This window comes from Podarcis erhardii (genome assembly GCF_964252035.2).
Source record: "Podarcis erhardii genome assembly, chromosome: 10".
Taxonomy (NCBI): Eukaryota; Metazoa; Chordata; class Lepidosauria; order Squamata; family Lacertidae; genus Podarcis; species Podarcis erhardii.
Genome location: NC_138500.1, coordinates 43,460,620 through 43,478,784, shown reverse-complemented (window position 1 = coordinate 43,478,784; position 18,165 = coordinate 43,460,620). Strand labels below are relative to the sequence as shown.

Below are 18,165 nucleotides of genomic sequence, written 5' to 3'. Positions count from 1 at the left end.
GCAACAGACTGCTGAAGCCCTGATACTTTTTGATGTACAACTTGCTGCACAACAAGCTACTTCTAACACAACTATTGTGCTAGATTTTACACTGCACAACCATTATTCTCACCCTTAAGCTCCCACAAGAGCTGTCACTATTTTGGGGCTGAGGGTAAAACTGACCACCGGCCCACCCTCCAGAAGCCACATGGCATAGTGAGCCAAAAGTGTTTATGGTCACAGAAGACCTTTATAATTAAATTAAAATTTTAATTCAGGAAGGTGAAGAGTGGCAGAAAAGGGCCCTCTTTAACCCACCCTGCCTGCTACAGATATAACCAACAAACACCATGATTAAAGCCACCACCCTACCATCCTACAGGCTTATTATACTAGTATCTAGAAATATCCTTCATGAGTATATAGGCAAATTTTGATCTGCACCAAAGTGTATGGGGGTGGGGGCAAGGAAAAAGAGTGAAAGGGGAAGGGATTTGCTACCACAGAAAGTGTTCGGGACACGTTACCTTTGGCTTTTTGTAGAATCCTGACAAATACCATTTCACAACTTGTTTCATACGATTGTAAGCATTCTCTTCAAGGGCAGCTCTAGAAAACAAGATTTGTTAAGCAAATCTAAGTACTTTTTTGGACACAGTCTTTATTTTAATTAAAGAACAATGTACAATAAAATCTCAAAACTATTAATATGTGGATAGAGTAAAAAGCAGATCTTGTCCGTAAACAATAAAGAGCAGTGTACAAAAGTGTGACTAAGAACTAATTCAAATGCAAGATGGAAATACAAATAAAGCCAGTAAATATATATAAGAAGGCAGAAGACAAGTTAAAACTAAAAAAAAATCTTGTGTACAAACTAGAAATAATAACAGGACTAAAATGCCTGAGCAAATAAGAAAGCCTTCTCACAACACTGAAAAACTTGCTGTGTGAAGTCCTTTAGAAATAAATTCTCAAGTCGGGGCAAAGTCTAAAGCATAAAAGGCCCTCTACCTTGTAAAAACCATAACGAACCCCTAACTAAAGGCAGTACTTGGATCAGCACCTTTCTTGGTGCTCTCAAGACATGGGCAGGTTGGTGTGGGAACAGACACTCCTTCAGGTACATGAATCCCAAGGTGCTTAGGACTTTAAAGGTAGGCCCCACAAAAGATAGGAAAATTCCAGGGGCTAGAAGTATGATTTATTGCAAGCGTGACATGTTTTACAACTTATTAAGAAAGCATTGTTAAAAAATGCTTCTGAAAACAAAATACTGAGCGGATACATCAAGTTAGTTTTTATTGTAGAGGAATGAAATCAACTCACTCAGATAAGAAGTCTGCATGATAGTAGTAATCAGAGAGTTTATCCAAGAAAGATCGAGTTTCCAAAATAAACGTGGGCAGCACCACCTTGGAGAGGTCCATTCCTGGGCGTACTTGTTTTAGTAATGTCCATATCAAGCTTTTGTTCTCTTCTGATACTGTTTCTGTTTGGGAAGCTTCTCCTGCCTTCAACAACAACAAAGGAGAATAGAACATAAACATGATACTAATTGAAAGAGCACATTTGCAGAAGGTATTTGGTTTCAGTCACTGTGGTTCAAAACTGCCAATGCCTTCTCTATGACGTGGGGTGAATTCATATTTATTTTGCATTGGTCAGAGCCCATGTTTGTCAGTAAACTTGCTTTACCCACCCTTCAAAAATACACAATGCTCCAAAGAACAACTTAAGAGAAAGCACTCCAACTGACTCAACTCTGGGCAATTTATCCCTAAGCAGTTTTGTTTTTGTTTGTTTTTGTTTTTTAAATTAAAACCCGGAACCTGCAGCCATGAATGAGCAAGTGCCAAAATATAACATGTGAAGCAATTCACATGCTGCTCTTAGGAAACGTGAACTATTTTTTAAAAAACACCAAACAGCTATTTATCAAACCAAGGCTAGATAACCTGCAACACACTACAACTTCTAACTCAACCATGAGATTCAAAATTTCTGTTTCACCTTGATTAATGCCCTTGGGCATGTCTTCGCTGCTCTTATCAGTTGTCAATCTAGAATAATCTCTGTTTACCTTTGGGCCGGCTCAGGTGACTGGCTGGCTCTTAGCGTTTCGATTTGTCAAGTTATTTCTAAATCTGCATCAACTTTAGCCAGCCATAGTCCCTTGGCCAAATCCTACCAGTTTCTTTTGCTTTTTATGGTGGCCTCTTATGCTTAGATATGCTTTAAAAATTAACCTACCAAAGCAATTAATCTACCAGTGGTCTGAAAACTGACCTACAGCTAGAGGGACATAAGACAAGAAAGTGTGTGATAAAAAGGCAAAGGAAACCATTTTGCAATTCAAATATTGCCAAAATGACTGCCTTTCCAAGGTACAATTTTAGTTTCAAAATATTAAAACCAAAACATTACTACTGCATAAAAACACTTTTTTTTTTTAACCTCTCCAAGCTCTTCATGAACTTCTTCCAAATACGTTGTTTCCTTGATATGATCAGGTTCAGGGTCAATGTACGAGTCATCCTGCCGCTCAGATGTGTCAGTGTCACTTTCTCCCAAGCCATCATTATCCGATTCATCGCGATCATGATCATTTTCCCTATCTGATTTATCAGAATACAGATCTGGATCTTTGAAGTGATGCCTTTCCATTTCACTATCATTTAGCCTTAAAAAAGAAGAGATAGGTTTCAATCCTGGGGCTTTCCTTTATACAATTTAGCAACTCAACTCAACTTATGGCTTTTGAGTGGACAGTTCATTAAACATTAGGCGCGATAAAGTCAAATTTAAGCACTTTTCAGTCTCAATGGAAAAATTAAAAGCACATTTAAATGAGTGGGACACAGGAACACTTAAATTTGACTGGGATCTATCCCAAGTTTTAATTTATGCAACATCAATTCCTAAACTTTTTCATATGGTTTTACCTCTGTTTATACTATAGCATCATTACTTTATCACTAACCAAGTAACTATGCATATAAAAAGAACTGCAATTACTACAGCTTAGACTGCAATTGTATGTTTTTGCTTAGGTTTTATAGCAGATCTTACCCCATGGACTCAGAGAAACAATCCATACTTTCCATTTTAGCTGTTTAAAATACATTTACATTTATACTCATACATAGGTAGTGATCAAATTAAGAATGTACTAAGCTTGCCATTAAAATTGTAGATAACATTTTAGTATTAAAATATATAGCATTTCTTGCAAAATACATCAATATGAGTTAATACAGAAATGTTTGTACAGCTACAACACTGTAATTAAAGGAATCATTGCAATAATTTATCTTTGAATTGAGTGCTACAGTCACAGTGTGGGGTCTTTTAGCAGTTCAAGCCACTGGTAAGTACCAGCATTGTGACTCACAGCTAACTCAACCAATCACCGCTCTGTAGTTTGTTGCTCCTGTAGTTGTATTGAGTGACTGAAACATAACAAGTGAGCTGAAGAGTAGTAGTAGGTGTGTGGCAATAGTTTCTATTTGTAGCTGTTTCATAACTTCTGGCAAAACAATAGCAAACCAGTTCCATATCATAATAAATGTTTACTACAGGTGCAAACCCTATTCCAGAACTGGTGGTACTCAGCTATTTAAATGTGTTTGGGAGGGAGAAGATTACAGGCAGCTGCCCATTTATGCACGTTCAATATGTGTCCAACTGTGTATATGGAAGTGTATATGGAACTGTGTATATGGAAGTGACCAGGAAACGTCATAAAGACATCACTGAAATGTCACTAAAAAAGCAGGGCAGGGGGCAGAATGGGGTGTTTGCAGGCTTTCCCAATGCCTTTCAAATATACACGATTTCATCAACGTGTATGATGCCTCAGAACGTAACCCCCGTGTAAACTGGGGGCTACCTGTATAGCCTCAAGGTATGGTGGAAATGGCCAGGAAATTCTATTTCCCAGGTCCCCCTACAAGTCAGCTCTATAATATTGATAATTGGGGTTTTTTGGGTTGTTTTTTTAAGGAAATCATTATTGTGTTAGCAGGGAACAGTAAAAAAGAATTGTAACATTGGTGAAAGGTGCAGGGCCGGAGGTAGCTTTTAAATCATTCATTTGGCCATTTACCTTGTCTACATGGACCCTCTAGCAGTGTTAGAAACTGAGATATGGAAGCACCTTAAACCTAGCTTACAGGCACAACAATGGAATGTCTAGTCACATTTTTAAAAAAATAAAAATACAAAGCTGAAAATGAATGAACTGCAGCTAAAATATTGTGTTCATTTTTCACATGGTCTTGTCCTTCCCCCGCCCCTAATATTCTGAAGAGGGTCTCTTCTCCAGTCTTCAGAGGGTAGTTGGAAGTGGGGAGGCAGAAAAAGGTCCTCCTTTCTTTTCACTCTGCAGTGTTAATCCAAAATCTTAGGCGCAGTACTGCACCCAGAGCTCAGAAACTGCTTGAGCATTAATGAACTTCCCCATCACAAAATGTGTCCAGAACAATGGGAGTTTCGAACACTGCCCTCTAGGATAGGTCTTCACCAGCCTATGAGAAGACTATGAGGTGGATGGTGTAAAAGAAAAAGGGAAGGATGAAAACGTCTCTTCCCTCCATCTTATGTCCTTCCACAACCATAAACTAACACATATAAGAACACAATTGCATCTTTAAGCATATCTGTACTCAACAAGTTAACATGTGAATATATAAAGAAACTAAAAAGTTACTTTTAGATACCATTATTTTCATACCATGTGCCTCTTGTGTGCTTATTTAAAAGTTCTAGTGATATTTTCAGTAAGTATAGCAAGCAACAGTTTTGCCAAGAGTGAAAAAAGTAACCAATAAAAGAAAACATTGGAAAACTATTTAAACGACAGTAAGAATTTAACCTTGGAACAAGCTTCATGACCCCCACCCCCACCACAATAAAGGTTATAAATCTGAACAACTTACGGGAAGCTTTCACTACTATGCACGTTGTTTGCACGTAGCAGACCATAGAAAGACACGTGTGCACCATCTGTTAAGGTCACTTCATGCTCTTTACCTTCTCTAATCATTGTGCGCTTGAGCAAACCTGAACACTTCAAAGCCAGCTCCAATGCATCCATCCAACACCTACCTAAAAATATTTTTTGTTAGTATAATACCCCATGTTACTGAGTTCACCATTTGAATAGTATGCTAGATCTGCATTTCATATGGATGTACCTTTAAAGCACAGAACTAGGATTTTGTATCTGACCTCTTAAGACCAGAAATGATTATCTGTGCTCTTTCAACACATCCTACAGCCAGATTCCAACTATATTTTTGGTTAAGTCTCATTTACTTCAGTAGGACATGTTTTTATTCACGTATGCTTGGGACTGCAACACTAGTAGCTTCTGATATACTGGGCAGGGGGAAAGGCACTGAACTTCGGTCTGTATGCAAAAAAGTCTTCCACTGTTAGCACAAGGAGTTCCTCTCCCTCTTCTCTTTCTGCACATCCCTTCTCCCATCTGTTGTCAAAGTTCCGCTCACTCCAAAAAAAGCCTATGGAGCAGAGGCGGGCAAGAGGAAGTCTCACTGCACAGGTGGGAGTCTGAATATATAGCCACAGAATCAATGAGTCATGTACATTTGACCAGCTGTGCCTTATAAGTCTTATAAGGTTGAAGTCTTCTGAAGGGAAGCTGTACCTATATTGCACTGGTTGCAAGCTCTGGTTTTCGTATTTTTTAATCCACATTTATCCTACTGTGAATATTTTGAGAAAAAGAAATCTGGGGTAAAAAAACATCTGAGCTATACATGGTGTTGCTGGTAAAAGAATATTTCCTGAAACTGTTTAATCACATTAGGATTTACTATGCTGCCCTTCACAGAAAATGTTATTTACAGAATGTGCTTTTATTTACCATCTGATTCTGAAGCTGCTCGGATGATCAAGTAGCTGCTGGGTAGTGGTTGTGTTATGGATCCAACAGCTTCACCTTTAGGACCCTTAAAATACAAACAATATAGATGCAAGAGTTTTAGAATAATTTGAAGGCACAATTTTAATGAAATATCCAGGATTCTCTGTCAATCAGCAATTGCTATTGCAAATTATGTGACCAATGGTCATACTTCACTGGAATCTGCTCTTCAGATTAATTTAAAAAATATCCCCTATTTTGGATCCTCCTCCTCTTAAAAGATCTTTAGAACTAAAATTTCCAGGTGCTTCTCCCACTCACTCCTGTATTATTATTTTTTTAAGAAAAAAACATTGTAGAGGCCAAAATATTGGTGGCATTAAAAATTCTGATTACTCATTCATGTTGGGGTGGGAAGCAAGAAAGAAATGACAGCAAGAATACATTTAAGTAGAACATGCAGCTGGCGAAGAAGAAAGGCACAGCCAACACCATCTGTACGCTTCCTTTCTTCAATCACTGTTGAGAAATTGGAAGGTAGCTCAGCTACAAGAAAAAATCACACATTTCGGTCTGGAGAGTTGGAATGATCCTCATTTGAAGCTCATGGACTCCCAAATGTGTGTAGATAAACAGGAGGGGGTGGACAGAGGACACTACAACTTAGCACATAAGAAGAGTCTAATAGATCAGGTCAATGGCCATTTAATCCAGTATCCTGTTCTCAAAGTGGTAATCCAGCTGCCTGTGGAGAGCACACAAGCAGGACCTGAGCTTGCCCCACCTGCAACTCCCAACAACTGCTGCGTCTGGCAGTGGAGGTGGAACACAGCCATCATGGCCAGTAGCTGTTGACAGCCTTCTCCTCAATTAATTAATAAATTAAATCTTCATTAAAAACCATCTAAACATCACTTCCTCCTGTAGAAGCGAGTTCCATAGTTAACGATACGCTGTGTGAAGAAGTCACAACCTTTCTTCATAAGGGAGCTGCCCCATCCAACCGCCCAAACATTTTGGTTGGGTTTACTGGTTAGCATCCAGAATATTCAGTAGCAGAGCCAAAAGGCATAGAAGTTATACTGCCTGGTGTATCAAGAGATCCAAACCTCACAAGTGTAATTATGGCTTCTCACAAGAGATCCATCCACAAATGGACTGCGCCCTTTTTGCCTGTCTTGGGAATGGAGGTACATGTAATTCAGGTGATGCCTTTGTTCCTAATATCCAGGGCTGATTTCTGCTGCTAACCCATTTTTAAGTGGACTCTAGATGGGGTATGGAGGCACTCTGTCCTCTCCAGGTACAATCTTCTATCCTCCTGTTGGATCCACCCCCTCTTATATAATCTCTTGGTAATCCCAGTAAGTTTACAATGTAATATTATGCAAAACAATACAAATATACATAAGACCAATAAAAAGTAACAAACATAAATCTCACAATACGCATGCTAAAATAGGAACTTAAAACGGCAAAGTAAAAATGTGGCAATTTTTGATGTTTTAAAAGAGAATCTTCTCAATACGATTTTAAAGCACAAATCATTAAAAGGCCCGAGAGAATGAAAATATATTATCCTAATGCCTACAAGATAATAAAATAGGTACCATTAGAATCATAGAATCATAGAATCATAGAGTTGGAAGAGACCACAAGGGCCATCGAGTCCAACCCCCTGCCAAGCAGGAAACACCATCAGAGCACTCCTGACATATGGTTGTCAAGCCTCTGCTTAAAGACCTCCAAAGAAGGAGACTCCCCCACACTCCTTGGCAGCAAATTCCACTGTCGAACAGCTCTTACTGTCAGGAAGTTCTTCCTAATGTTTAGGTGGAATCTTCTTCCTTGTAGTTTGGAACCATTGCTCCGTGTCCGCTTCTCTGGAGCAGCAGAAAACAACCTTTCTCCCTCCTCTATGTGACATCCTTTTATATATTTGAACATGGCTATCATATCACCCCTTAACCATCTGAATCCCTTATCCATTAGGGATTCAGGAGCTGTAACACAGCATTACTGTGCACATTTTATATGGGCAAAGATTATGATTAGTGGCTGCTTTCACAATAAAGACCACACAGGATTATGCAGAAGGCCAATACTTCTCCAATGCAACCACACTGCTCAGGGCTTTGGTATGTTAGAAAATCAAGCAAATTTAGCAAAGGGATAGCTGAGCTGACAACTGAAAGCACACTGTGATCATTAATATTTAACAATGCAGATAGGTTTAATGTGTCATTGGTGTAATGTTCTATTCAACGCTACCTGCATTAAGAATACATATTCACTTACCTTAACAGCCCAGATGGATTGCTCCAAAGGATGGAAAAGTTTGAAACAAAATCCATCCTTTTTTGAAGGCCGCTCAATGAGTTCACAAGCGTTCAGAAGTACTGTTCCTACCCACTGGCCATTTTTAGGAGTTTTGTAAATAAGCAGTACTCCAGGTTTCAACACACACCAAAGTTTGGTCCAGCTTTTCAGTGTACCTCGAATCTTAACAGAAAAAAAGAGACTTTTAATTTTAAGTACATTTTAAGTACATTTCAGTCCCAATCCCTCCTGGCCAAGCAGCAAGACCCTTCTTACAATATACACAACCAGTTCAGAATTGCAAAAATGAAGAAGAGCTATTCAAATTTCACACAAATACTTATAGGCACAACACATCTTAATGTTTGTATACTGTTAATTGAGCATAACTAGTAAATCAAATTACCAAAGGATATCAACTGCACCATGCAGACAGTATTCCTTTAAAATGAAAACTAATTTACTATGTCAGAAGTTATTTTACATATGTAAATAAATACAGAAACTTGGGATGATTCCCATGCCTGCAGAATATGTCTCAACTGACACCAGCAGAGCCTACTGGTTAGGGAATGTACTTGAAATATGAAATGCAAGTTCAAATCCCTAATCAGAAACGAAGATCACTTTGTAGCCTTGAACAAATCACACTCTCTCAACCTAATTTAACTTTCATGGGTTTGTGAGGATAAAACATTGCCTTTGAGAAGAGCAGGATACAAATGTAATCAATCAATGAAAAAAAGTAGTATGTTAACAGCCCTTACACTTTAGCCAATACAGGAAAACAAGGTACAAACAACAAGAGTTCAGGTGGAATATTTTATTGATTAGCAGAAGTAATTTAATTCTCCTGTGACATGCAAGAAACACACTGACATTAAGCAGCTTAGATTATTTGATACCCGTGCTACATTTACATCCTCTTCCTGGAGCTATTCATATCATCATTGAAATTCACACATTTGAAACTCCCAGAGCTTTATGCTATCATGTATGAAATGTGGCTTGGTGAGTCTGCAAGAAGGAATCTGTTTTAAAGTAACAGTTTCCTGTTTCCAGAGTAATCACTCATAATTCACATTGTATTTAATATAAAGTGATCACCAATTCAATTAGTCACTGCAGACAGATGTAGCCATGGCAACCACTGTAAAGCAGTGGCAAGGTGTCCCCGTTGGTTCCCTATGCATCAAGTACTGAGCCTCTGGGATATAATTAATGGAGTTTTTCTTAGTGGTAAACATCAATCAGCAACCAACTAGGATCTGAATTCTTTTACATTCTGACAAATAAACAACAGCTACAACTTTCACTCAATATTACACATAATTCCTGACCTTCAGCCAGTCAGCCATAACAATGACTGATGGGTCTGTGATTGTGCTAAGTAGTTCTTTTGTGGCTCTTTTCTTCTCTTCCCTGTAATTTTTCTTTTGAACCTGTAAATAATGAATGAACAATAAATTCAGAGGGTAAGAAATTTAAGAAAATGGAAGTCGTGGAGCTATAAATGCAAAGGTCAAAACAAACTGCAACATGCTTAGTTCAATCCATAGTAGTATGAAGAAAACGAAAGTTTTAGGACAGCTGTTTATCTATCAGAAGAAGTGGCATTACATAATATTGCCTTCAAACCAATTTCCTATAAAGCAGGAATGGGGAACCTGAGACCCTTCAGATATTAACTCTACAGCTCCCATCAGCCCCAGCCAGCATGGCCAATGGTCAGGGATGATGGGAGTTCAGCAACATCTGGAGACTTGAAGTAGCGGTGGGTTATGATATATTGATATTTTGTCTCTTACTGCTATGAACTCCAGACCACAATAAATGTTTCATATTTTTTTACCCTGTAATATACTGGCACTGCCCAGCTTGCAGGCAGGAAGCAACACTTTACTGCAAAGTAAATGGCTAGGTTTTTTGCCTGCCCAATCTGAAGGCATAAGCCCATGCCGCCTCCCAGCTGGCGTTGCAGAGTAAAAGGCTTTACTTTGAAGTAAAAGCTGCTTTCTGCCTGCACAATCTGTAAGGCGTAAGACAGCCCCAGAATAGCAATAAGCTTCCCTGCCAAGGCAGGGAGATTCTGATCAGCAAATATCCATGTGGCTTTGCTCTTGCTTTTGTTATGCAGGTTGGTTTAAGGCACACACCTCACCTCTTGCTAGGCAGAATAGAGACCCAGCTTCCTGGCTGATCTGATAAGCAAACAACGTTTCTTTCCCCCTCATAAGATCCACATGGCAGAATAGACACCCATCATATTATCAGGCTAAGCACGACATTAGAGTCTCTACTCTGCCTAGCAAGAGCCTCGTGGATCTTACTTGCTTGCTTATTGGAATCTTTGGTCCTCAGCAGTGCTGAGGACAGAGAATCAGCAAACAAAGTTTCTTCTTCCTGATACGATCAGTGTGGCTTGGCTTGGCTTGGCTCCTGCTTCTGTACAGACAAGGAAGCAACAATTTACTTTTGCAGTAAAGGCTTTATGCATTTGGAAACTAAGGTGCGGATGATGCTGATGACTGGGCTGCTGCTACCAGTTCAAATTTTAATTGCTGGTTTTAGATATATAGTATTCTTTTTTAAGCAGTTTGTTTTTATTATTCTTTATTCTATGACTGGTGTTTTTAAATGTTGTAAGCCGCCTTGAATTTCAACTTGGCAGGATATAAATATGTTATATAATAAATAAATAAAATAGTATGAGAGGCAGTGGGGTGGAACCCATGGAACGCTTTTCACTCAGCAAAGTAGTAATGGGCTGGTAACACACTTAATATTTCCAGCAGAAACAGGTCATGCCATGTTCAAAGTGGAGGACAGCTTCTGTGCATCACTAGCAGCAACAACCAGCACACCATATATACCGGTACTTTATCTGTAGCCTAGTTTTTACAAAGGTGGTGAAGTCATGTCTGGACTACACCATTTTAGACCACAGGTGGGAGTTAATAAGGTTGAATAATACCTGCATGAAAGTGAGCCCATAAACAGGCTTACAAACTCAATGAGAACCAGACCTGCAGAGGGCAAAAAGTAATTTAGCTTCTTCTGTGTCCTCTCCCACACTCTAGAACTAGAGGGCTATGTTCAGGCTAAACACAGTGAATTCTGGAGAAAATTACGACATTGGTTGAAGAAACAGCAGCACATCTTGGAATGCTCTAGCATTTCTTTAAAGTTATTGTGTATCTCACATTTATCTTCTGAGGCCACTGAGAGGTGTCGTATTCTATAGCCAAAAGGCTGGAGATGGTAGGTTTTCTATTCTGGAAAGCAACTCACCTTAAGAGACTCCTTCTTTGTGAGCTTGGTAGTAGAGGAGCTGGGGGAGGAGGCAGTGATGTCCTTCTCAGAGCCATTATAAAGCTTAGATTCTGACTGAAAATATACATAACACAAGGAAATAATTAATGAAGGATTAGAGCAGTTGCTGTTCAGTCAAACTTCAAGCGAAACATAGAAGCTACAAGTTTTTCAGATTGCTGCTTGCTCCCTTTATGTCGCTTCATTTAATCAAGGCATAGAAAGAGCTTGTAAATGAATCCTTCATGTGGTACTTCAAAACGTTGGCTTCTTCTGTCATATCATTTAACAATAACCCAGTTTGAAGAAAGGAGTCAAAAACTTGACATTGTCCACTGAGCTTTACACATGCAAACACAAATAGCTTTTCTTGTCCAGTGCCACCTACGCACTTACTTACCCCCTGGCCCCTCAAGGAAAACATGGAATTTCTCCAGACTAAGATCTGCTCCCTGAATCTGTTATATCAGTGTTATTCAAATACATTATTACAGCCTGCTTTCCCCAAAACACCCTAATTCTAGAGATCCATAACTTCACCTCACTTAAGTGCCTTTACCACTGAAAATATTTCTTTATTAAACATGCTGCTGTGGCATCACACAGCATTTATTTCTCCTGCCTTGAAAGTTCTAAAAATGGTTTCTCTGCATGTGCCACCCAATAGCTTTGGGGGGGGGTGGACTGGTTGAGAATGACAGATGAACCCTGCAGGGTTGCAGAGTTATTCTAGCAGTCTATCATCACTCAACATTGGTTGATAATGTAACCAAGTTAACTCATTAGGAACGTCTCAGCATCTTGTACTGACTAAAAATAAACTTTGGATGAGTTACAAGCCATTTCTTACCCTGTACAGCAAAACACGTTTTATTGACACAAATTGTTTAATACTGAGATGCCCAGGAACCAGCCAAATCTTCTGGCTAAATTTAAGGCTATCCCCCCCCCCCCCGCAAAAAAAACCCAAAACTATTTTACTAAGTTTTCAGAGACAGACAGAGGAAGGGAGGGAGGGAAAGAGAGAGCGCACACACATAAACACCCACCAATCTCAAGAAAATGTGACAAAAGCTCTAATCCACCAGTCACATGTACACATATGAAAGTACATACTTTCTTAACCTGGATTTGGCACAGTGAAAGCTTTGGTCACCTTGGCTTTTTATTTGTATGAGGAGAGGAACTCCAACCTTGTTGATTGCCCTTAAGCTCTCAATAGCTTTTCATATCATTGACCATGGTATCCTCATGGACTGGCTCCATTAAACAGAAGTTGGAGGCAGTGTATTACTGTGGTTCTGTCCCTATTTGATGGCCCAAGTTTAGAGAACCACTCTGGGAGATTTCTGTTTGTTCCCATGGCAATTATATTGTGGGGATCAATGCTGTCTTCCATGCTGTTTAACACCTAAGTGAAGTCATTGGGTGCCATCATCAAAGGATTTTGGATGAGTCATCATCAAGGCACTCTGCTCTATATCTTTTCCAACAGAAGCAGATGAAGCTGTTCAGAAGCTGAAGTTGTGCCTGGGGTGGGGACGAGTGGGTGGTCTGGATGGGAGCCAAAAACCAAGCCTGAACCCTGAGAAGAGTTCTATGGCTTGGTAGTTTGTATCTTGTTCAAGTGTGAGTTGCACTCACCATAAAACATATAGCATGTAGTACAGTAGAACCCGCAACTTACCTGGGGGCTATGTTCTGGGGATTGCGCCTAAAACCAAAATCATGTATAGTCAAAATTCATTGGATTCAACGGCAGAGAGGATTGCCAAAGTCATTTCCCCCAGAACCCCGCCCCCTTTCTATTTTTAATTGACATGCATGTAAAGCTGAATGTGCACAAGTGAAATGCACATAAGTTGCAGGTTTACTTGTGGATTCTACCTTGTCACTGGCTGCTCCAATGCCTATTGCCAGCTATGGCTAGTTCATCTAAAATAATATACCTCATACTTAACCAAGTAGCTAATAGAATTCACCAAAGGCCCACTGAATCTCCTGAGCAGCCCTCACTTTTTTTCACAAACTGGCTTTAAAAACAAATATTAGTGCTTACTTTTGTGCTATAAACAAAGATTACACATAAACATAATTCACCTTACTATTTAAAATAAGCCACAAATGAGATAGGTAGGGAAAATATTAAATTAATTGCAACTACGTATCCAAGCTCACTTAGAAGCATCAAACTGAACTATGCTGTCTGAAGGTTAAGGTGCTCACCTTGCTTTTTGACATTGATTGTGTAGAATCATCTTTACTTTGTGAGGCATCATCCTTCCCTCTGTCAAAACCTTGAAGAGAAATTGAAATGGTTTCAAAAAATCAGTGTATCCCATATGCCATTAAGGTTGAAATCCTAAATAAGTCAAAGCTATTAAAACTCTGACCAAATATGCTTAGGGACATGGTGTATATGTCACCATTTGTTCACCAAATGTTTTTGTAATTCCTTTACAACTAGGATTTTTTTTTGTTTAATATTAAAGCCATGTTGTGTGAGACCTAGGGTCCAAAAGTGGTTATGTTCCCAACCTACAAAGTTCCAAGCATGAATGGTAGTTGTCAACCCTGTCCCAATTTAATACATTTGTATTTTACCTTCCAGGCATTCAGAGGTACCTCAATTGCTAAGTTATATGAAAATATCCAACTACTAGTAGCACATAGCACAACATAGATAAGCACAGAGAGTTTCAGTCCACAGGAGAACTGGCTTGCCAGCCCACCCCCAGGTTACAGCAGTTCCAACAATGCAAAGCCTTCTCATCAGGCATCAGAAAAATAAGACGGAAGTGGAATCTAATAATAAATTCATGATCGAGTAAGCCGCTAGGATTAGGCATTATCATATTCACAACATACCACCACACACATCCACGGATGTGAACTAATCAATGGAGCATAAAACAGAATGAAGCAGAGCTTGTGCAAAGCCAAGTAAGGTGAGTAGTGCTAACAAGCCATTTCTATTCCTTGTGTTAATAAAGGCAGATCGTAGTAACCACAAAGCGGCAAGTGAATTCACTTATCTTAATCAGAAATTCCTCAGGAAAGTATTAGCTGCAAATGTTATCTTCCTGGTAAACTTACCAGGAGCTTGGGAAATTCCCTAGAACAATTTGGGATTAACTGAGATTTGGTAGCAACTTCTACATGCACAGCCTTTCTTTGGATATTTGTATGGGCAAGGGCCAGTGCGCAACATCTTACTGCTCCAAGCATTCATGTACCTTGTGATATGTCTAGAGAATGGGGCTCATGACACCACAATTAATGTCTAGGGTGCTCTACTCTTCATACAAAGTCAGTGAGCAAGTTACACGCACATAAACTGGTTTTAAAAAAGAAAGAAGGAATGTGAATCAAATGTCAACCACTGACATATTCAACAGCATGAAATTCATAATAACAGATACTGTGTTTCCCTCGCCCAGATAATTCATCTAAAAGGCTATAATTAAGGTAAGGTTGCAGTACCTAAGTTAACTACACTGTCTTGCATTTGAGATCTAGCACACATACATCTCACTTTGTCTGTGAGTATTAAACCACTCTAAATGTCAAACTGGACTTTTAGTAAGATATGGCAAAAACTCAGTAAAAATAATAACATACTTCCTTACAAGAGTTGTTATGCAACTTACTGGCTTGGTTCAGATATCCTGAAAACCAAACTATGAGAAGGAAACATGCAATGTTGTGGTTACATTCAGAACTCTGCAATAAGTGATTGAAGCTGCAGTTATAGAAGTACAGCAAATCTGCTTGTCCTTTGTTTTGTTGTATAAATGTTTATTACTTACACACACAAAAACATGAAAAGAGGGAGCATTATTTCTAGTTTCCAGGGGATTCACATCATGTTTGTGTTGAAACTACTAACCACAAAAGAAGAGGTAGACAACTAATAGGTACATTAAAATGCAATTAGCTTGAAGGTTGCAATTGTCTTAAATAAATCAATTTTTACAGTAGTACTAACTCACACATTTACAGTAACCTTGCAATTGTGCATTTTCAAGACTGATCAAGTCCATTAGAACCAATGCAAACTAGATATACAACATTATGAGTATTTCCAAGTTATTATTTACATTATTAAGGAATGTAAGGATTAAAGGACACAACACTGATTAACATGGCCTCAAATTTTACATTTGAAGATTACTTCTAACAGTCAAAAGTCCTGCTATGTTGTCTACTCCAGATTTCAAAAGGACCTGCACCTAATTAGAAGCCATGTTCCGTTTACTTGAAAATCATTTGGTTGTAGATTCCAGTATGTTGAAAATTCTCTTAAATTGCAGGTAAGAAAGACACCACCCATATTCAGTCAAGTATCATTCTCATTATGTAATATCATCATCATCATCATGTACAATCACACGCAATCTACAATGAAGCACTTCGTTCTTAATGCTGAACTTAAGGAAAGCGCTGCCCGAGAACACATGCCAACCATGAATCATTATTTCCAAATCTCATTTTATTTTATTCAACGTGAATCCAGGTGCTTTTTCAGCTTAGAAAATTGCTTTTTTTTTAAAAAAAGTAGTATTTGTAGAAGCTTTTACAATAAATATTTTCATGAGAACATTAAAAAGTGAGACAAAACAAACCTCGGAAGACTGGTGAAAGTGCATTGTATCCTCCGAATGAAGCATTCCGGACAAGTTTCCGACCATCAGCCCGTGGAGGCAGCGAAACTCCAGCACATGAAGAAAACCTACGTCGCTGTGGACCTTCTGCCTTCATGAGTTAGATGCTCTGTATAATGATTATTTTCATTCAGAAGGATGACGGGAATAAGAACGTTGCAGAAAGTATTTTCCCTTCACATTCAGATTAGCAGCATGCAAGACCCACAAAGATCAAGTGCCATGTGCACACTTTGAACAAGGAGAGATGCCAGAGGCTGTTGAACTTTGTAACCAAGCTAAGAGATGTTTATGAATTCAATCCAAGCTGCTACCATTCCTCCATCAATAACATGTCATATTTCAGTCAGCATGCCCCGAGACAAGGTGTTACTCTTCATTGTTTTGCAGGCACCAGACAACTGTCATGACAAAGTACATCAAAATGGAGGAGTTATTAAAGAAATTCCTTTGCTGCCTAATCATTCAAGTTCTATTTTATTGCACACAGAACAATTATGAGTATACTTCTAAAATTCCCTCAAGAAAATTAAGAGTACTACTGAGAATCAGAGAAGGAATTTCCATTAAATGGAAACCCATTTATTTTCAGTACTTTTTATTGTGGAATAAATAGCATTTGCCAGCAAGGACTCACATAAATGGCTCTGAAAGAAAAAGCACTGCTTCTGAATGCAGTATTAGGGTACATTTTAGAAGGCAGGCACTAACTCATATCATTTAAGCAATACCACCAAACAGACCCTTGCCAAAATAATTTCTCATACAGGAGTCAGAACTTCCGTCAGCAATTTCCAGAATTTAGCACAGAGTAACAAGTATCAAAAAAGTGTAAAGTGTTTATTGATGACTTTGCTTTTTAACATAATTAACAACTCCAGAGAAAGGGGGTCACTTTTTCATTAAATAGTTTGACATATTTTCAACCTGTTTAAATACAAGCTATGGTATTTGCTCAACACTATACAACAACAATACTCAATAAATATAAGTAAAAATGTTATCTTTAGAAACCACAGGCTAACTCTTTTAATGGAAACAACTGAAACAGAATTTAAGCTTAAAATTTCACTCAAAATTTTGCAAGCATTTGAATGCTTCATTTGCTCATCATGCAAATTAGGTGGTCAGTTTTGCCTGCTTTCCATTCGAAATGTCTAACTTTACACAACATTTTTTATCAAAAAAAACCCTTCCTAGTCAATTTCCCCTTAATTTGATGAGTCATTAAAAAACAACAACAGATATTCTATAGCTGAGCTGAGATTAAGCCATCATTTTGCCTGAATTCATGAAATGAAATATAGCAAGAAATCTAAAAGCTTGTACAGTGGGGGGGGGGGGATTAAACCAATAAAATACTTTTCTTATTTCAGATGATGATCAAGAAAATACTTAAGATTTCAAACTATTTAATCTCAATGACTAACAAAACAGAAATGACTTGGATCCAACTATTTGTACCATATAAATCTGGCAACTGTCAGGTTTAAGCTATACAATAAAAATACATTAATTTACTATATTTTTATCCTGCTTTTCAGACAATTACTGTCTCCCAAAATGGCAAAGAGAGAGAGAGTATGCGTGTATGTAAAAGAAGGGCCCAACATCATTCTATTCATATTCTTTTGGATCTCATGCTTTTCATTACTAGATACCAAATGTTCTGGCCCATTAACAGAACACAAACCACTAATATATCCCTCCCTGACCTGATAGGAATCCTCATCCTCTGAGCTCACACAGAAGGTCACACACATCCTATTAGATTCCTTTCCCTCCTGTCTGCTTTTCCAGTATAGAAGCAAGACAGTGCCAACATTCTGCAGTAAGATATTCTGCTTTGGATACCTTTCATACATCTCACTCTCAATTTCTCACGCTGTATGTGAAATCCATATAACTCTACATATGGACACAGCTTAGATCCCCTTAACAGCTAGAAAACTGTTAACTGAAAGCTATGACAGAGCTTAGTTCTCATAGGTACAATCT

The 18,165-nt window shown here is 38.5% G+C and overlaps 1 protein-coding gene across 12 annotated transcripts in view; it reads right to left on the bottom strand.

Moving 5' to 3' along the window:
• OSBPL8 (oxysterol binding protein like 8) overlaps window positions 1-18,165 on the bottom strand; it is a 68,537-nt gene that overhangs the window by 13,709 nt on the left and 36,663 nt on the right. For 3 of the 12 annotated variants that reach the window (XM_081879382.1, XM_081879381.1, XM_081879383.1), the window contains exons 2-12: window positions 16,129-16,276; window positions 13,730-13,800; window positions 13,191-13,217; window positions 11,483-11,578; window positions 9,532-9,633; window positions 8,171-8,374; window positions 5,873-5,957; window positions 4,923-5,091; window positions 2,440-2,665; window positions 1,312-1,496; window positions 510-591 (exon numbers count right to left, since the gene is read on the bottom strand). In XM_081879382.1, coding sequence (XP_081735508.1) covers window positions 510-591; window positions 1,312-1,496; window positions 2,440-2,665; window positions 4,923-5,091; window positions 5,873-5,957; window positions 8,171-8,374; window positions 9,532-9,633; window positions 11,483-11,578; window positions 13,191-13,217; window positions 13,730-13,800; window positions 16,129-16,264 — 1,383 coding nt within the window. In that variant the 5' untranslated portion in view covers window positions 16,265-16,276. Of the gene's footprint in view, window positions 1-509; window positions 592-1,311; window positions 1,497-2,439; window positions 2,666-4,922; window positions 5,092-5,872; window positions 5,958-8,170; window positions 8,375-9,531; window positions 9,634-11,482; window positions 11,579-11,903; window positions 12,385-13,190; window positions 13,218-13,729; window positions 13,801-16,128; window positions 16,569-17,882; window positions 17,985-18,165 lie in introns of those variants that run through there. The other 9 variants (XM_081879372.1, XM_081879376.1, XM_081879374.1 and 6 more) reach the window with 6 other exon arrangements.